The sequence below is a fragment of the Saccostrea cucullata genome, unplaced genomic scaffold (assembly GCF_032062105.1).
Source record: "Saccostrea cucullata isolate Sc308-1 unplaced genomic scaffold, CSIRO_AGI_Scuc_v1 ctg16748, whole genome shotgun sequence".
Classification (NCBI taxonomy): Eukaryota; Metazoa; Mollusca; class Bivalvia; order Ostreida; family Ostreidae; genus Saccostrea; species Saccostrea cuccullata.
In genome coordinates, this window is record NW_026940452.1 from 1 (window position 1) to 4,179 (window position 4,179).

At 31.8% G+C, this 4,179-nt stretch overlaps 1 protein-coding gene across 1 annotated transcript; it reads left to right on the forward strand.

Annotated features, from left to right (window-relative positions):
- Positions 1-1,096: 1,096 nt before the first annotated feature.
- On the forward strand, positions 1,097-3,500 carry LOC134255434 (fibroleukin-like; the record flags this gene model as incomplete). Its single annotated transcript, XM_062737970.1, has 2 exons — positions 1,097-1,261; positions 3,285-3,500. Coding segments are annotated over 2 exons (381 nt in total), but the record flags the coding sequence as incomplete, so codon positions are not given.
- Positions 3,501-4,179: the final 679 nt, after the last annotated feature.

A 4,179-nucleotide genomic window follows, 5' to 3' on the forward strand; every position in this document is an offset into this window, starting at 1 on the left:
ACTTTTTTGTTGAAATAGATAGATCTACGTACATCTTTTGTATATCAAAATATTTCTTATGGAAAACCCAGTCAGATGGACTTCATTTTTATTGATGTAACCTTATATATTTGTAAAAATCGGGGTCTTTAAAGATTGCAGATAGTTTTAGAGTGATAAAAGACAAAACATTGGCTTGTTATCGTTTTAAAATTTAATTTAAGTTGTAACACGTAATTTGATTGGGTGAAAGATTTTATCCATTTTTTATAACATGAATGACCTACGTCAAAAAACGTATTACTCCGCTTGGCGTCACTTTAAAAATATGCTATATGTGAAGACTTCTTTCCGGGGGAAATATTGTGTCATTGTTTACATTGAAAATAAATTATAAAGAAGCTTAATTCAACTATGTTTTATGATATAACATAACTTGGGACAGATTAAGCTTTTTTATAAACTACTTTGCGGTTTTTAATGTGTAAACTGCCCCAAGTTATGTTATATAGTATATGAAACGTGGAAATAAGCTTCATTTTTTTAAATGAACAGAATTAAACTTACCATTCTAGCAGTGATGCCTAATATTTGTTTGTTGTAAAGGTCTTTGTCAACCAATTCTCACATAGGTCATCTCTCTCTGATATTTCGATTTAATCACATACTTGCTGATGTTTATAAAAAAAAACATTCTATATCTGCCAGGTTGAATGTCTTGAGTCCAATCGCTTTGACGTCATTTAACGCGTTCATATCTGATGACTGTGAATTGACCTATGCATAATTTGCGCGGGACAGCGGGAAAGATTATTCACACGTTGGAATAATTGTATTTCATTGGAGCTTGGCTGTTTCCTAACAAATAATCATTTAAATACACTTGATCAAATGTAAATATTTTAATTGGACCATGATACAAGACAGTATTTGAATATTTAGTTTAGTGTATCCTGCATTACTTGGGCGAAGGGCAGATACTCGGTTTTGCACTCATCACAACCCGTCACCTTAATAATGCAAGGTACACCAATATATATATAACGACTATTATTTAAATAGATCTATTTCAAGAAAATACATCATGTCATGTTTGTTATTCACTGTTTTATTTCAGGAAATGACGTTATCCATCAATTAACCAAAATCAGTTCGTCTCTGTACATGTCCATTACTTTGACCAATGGAACCACTCTATACCAACAATACGGGACCTTCTCTGTAAACAACGAAACAGACAACTACAGACTTTACCTGGATGGACCAACGGAAGGGACCTTAGGTGAGTCGTCTGTGTACAGTGGCTGGAACGTTATTGTTGACAAACCAATCGTGTAGAATCGTTCGTGTATCGTGAGTGATCGTTCGTTTAACGTGAAAGATCGTTCGTGTATCAAACTCAATCGTGTGCGTTTTTAATCGTGCGAGATCGTGCGTTTAGAATCGTGTAAATTTCGTTTTGTAAGTTTTTATCGGAATGTTATTTCTAAAATAAGCATTTCCCTTGTTTGTTTTTCTTAATTTATTAAATAAAATCAAAATAAAATGAAAAAGCGCAATTTACATAATAGAATGCAGAACGAACTAATTATCGCTCGTAAACAAGCAATATAGTAAGTCGTACAATATTAAGTTCTCGTCAAATAGCGCGATCAATATTGTGATAAGCCGTACTTTAATCTCCTACGCCTTTCTGAAAAATCTGATTTAATTATTATTTACTTCTTATAGTGGTCAAGATAATCTTGAAATCAATTCATTGAAAATAAATATTCTTTTACAAAGAAATAAACATTTCTCAATGCTTACATAGCTACATGTAGTTAGTCGACAAATATACATGCACACGGAGATAAACACGATTATCTGTGTTTATCTCTTGAGCTTATTTGTAACTAATTAATTTTTAATTTCTGCAAATAAAAAAGTTGAATAATTAGCAAATTTATCAGGCATTGAATAAATGGAAACATAAGGATAAAATTTTTTATATAATTTAAGTCATTCAATGCTGCCATTTTTGTTGAATTGTATCCCCCTTTCTGCATATCATGATATCCAATTCAATCAAACTATACGACCCACAGACATGTACATCGTCTAATAGAACGAACAAAATCCGTTTTCTTTGATCGGAGAAGTACTTTAGAAATAAATAAATTATTTTTATTTTGAAATATTAAGTCTTGTATATATTTAGTTACAGAAATATCATTTTCCATGTTTTTTTTTTTTTTTTCAAAGTCTTTGAAATAATATTAATAATTCTTTGAAATCTTAAATAAGCATTAAGCTATATTTCGTTTTGAAAATATTAATTCCTAAATATTTTGAACTATTTTGAGTGAAGAAACGTGCGTTTGCGTTAACAATCGTGCAAGATCGTGTAACGTGTAGAATCGTGAACGTGAAAGATCGTTCGTGTAACAGGTTTAATCGTGCGTTAATCGTGCGGAATCGTTCGTGTAACGTGATCTTTCGTGTGAGTTGTCAACAATAACGTTCCAGCCACTGTAATCAGCTGGAGATATCTAAAATCGATTCGTAAATTATACATGAATGATTCATACGAAAATAACGAACAGTATTTAAGATGAAACGTACATAACATAATGCTGCAGAAGTAAGGAAAATTAAAATTAAAGTCATCATGTTTATCATCGAGCTTGAAATATCAATAACTAAGGCAGTAGAAAAGTTTGTTTGTAAGAAAAATTCGTATTATGGAATTGAGACATTATATCTACCGGTAAATTAAAGGTAGAAGTTATTTTATCTAAATTTGAAAACCGAGAATGCATTACATAAGGTTGTATTTCATCACGTATTCTAGTTAAGGTTAAGTTAGCAGTCTAGTCGTACATGCAAAAAGTGAAATTAAATCGGATGAACAGTCATTTTATCTAGCTGTAAAGACGATAATTACGTTGGATAAATCAGAGGTTAAATCATCAATCAAAAAACTTAACTTTAAAAAAACAGAGTAAAATATCAGTAAAGCTAAATTGAAATCTCAGGGGTGACAAATGGTGTACCATGTACCGTTTATGTCTTAAGGTTCATAAACCCTCTGCTCACTCATAAAGTGTTGTTTGAACAGTAATGATTTTTTAAAAAAAAAAAAAAATGTTTTTAATAAGTAAAATTCAGACAATCATAGCATAACTTCCTGGGCAAAATTGGACAAAGAAGGCAATTCAATTTGGCAAATCTATAAAAGAATAATAGACATCTATGTCATTAAGAGTTATCTCTCTTATCAGAGTATCGATGAACCTTAATTTTGATTTTCTGTAATTCTACAGGAGACAGTATGTTAGACTCAGGGAGTACTGGTGGAGATCTGTCTGGGATGTACTTCTCCACCCCAGACAGGGAAAATGACAGAGCTCCTCTATATCACTGCGCCATTGATTTTGGAGGAGGAGGCTGGTGGTTTCACGCCTGTTGCCACGCCTTCCTGAACGGTGCCTGGTCTTCTACTTCCTGGCACAATCCTTGGTACCCGCTTGTTAGTTTAGGTACAGGCATAAAGAAGACGCTCATGATGATAAAACCACACTGACTGTGTTATGTACTGACTGCTATGTAATCATAAACCAAACTGACTGTGTTATGTACTGATTAACCACACTGACTGTGTTATGTAATGATAAAACCGCACTGACTGTGTAAAGTACTGTTTGTATTTTGAATATTGTATATATATATATATTTGATAAATCTTAGTATGATAAATCTTTAATTGGTGATAAGAAAATAAGCCATTTTCTTTTATTAATGTAGTTCTTCCTGCCTAAATTCGCTGTTCCATATCTCATCAACACTTCTTTAGTGACGTTGAAATGGGAAGGCCTCTACATGGCTCTATAGACATACTAAGTATAGTTTTTTTTATTTTTTAAAAAATAAATAAGTTATAAATGAATAAATAAATACACCATCACGTCATCGAGTTGGAGAGACTGTGACAATCAATTTTTTTGGGGACCAGTCATGCATGTAGTAAAAAGTCAACTTAATAAACAGGGAAAATAAAGATGAGAGTTTATACAATTTAAATATTTATAAAGAGGGGGTGTTTTTAATAAATGTGTTATGTAATGATAAAAACGCACTGACTGTGTAATGTAATGATAAAACCACACTGACTGTTTTATGTAATGATAAAACCACACTTACTGTGTTATTCTTACTTAA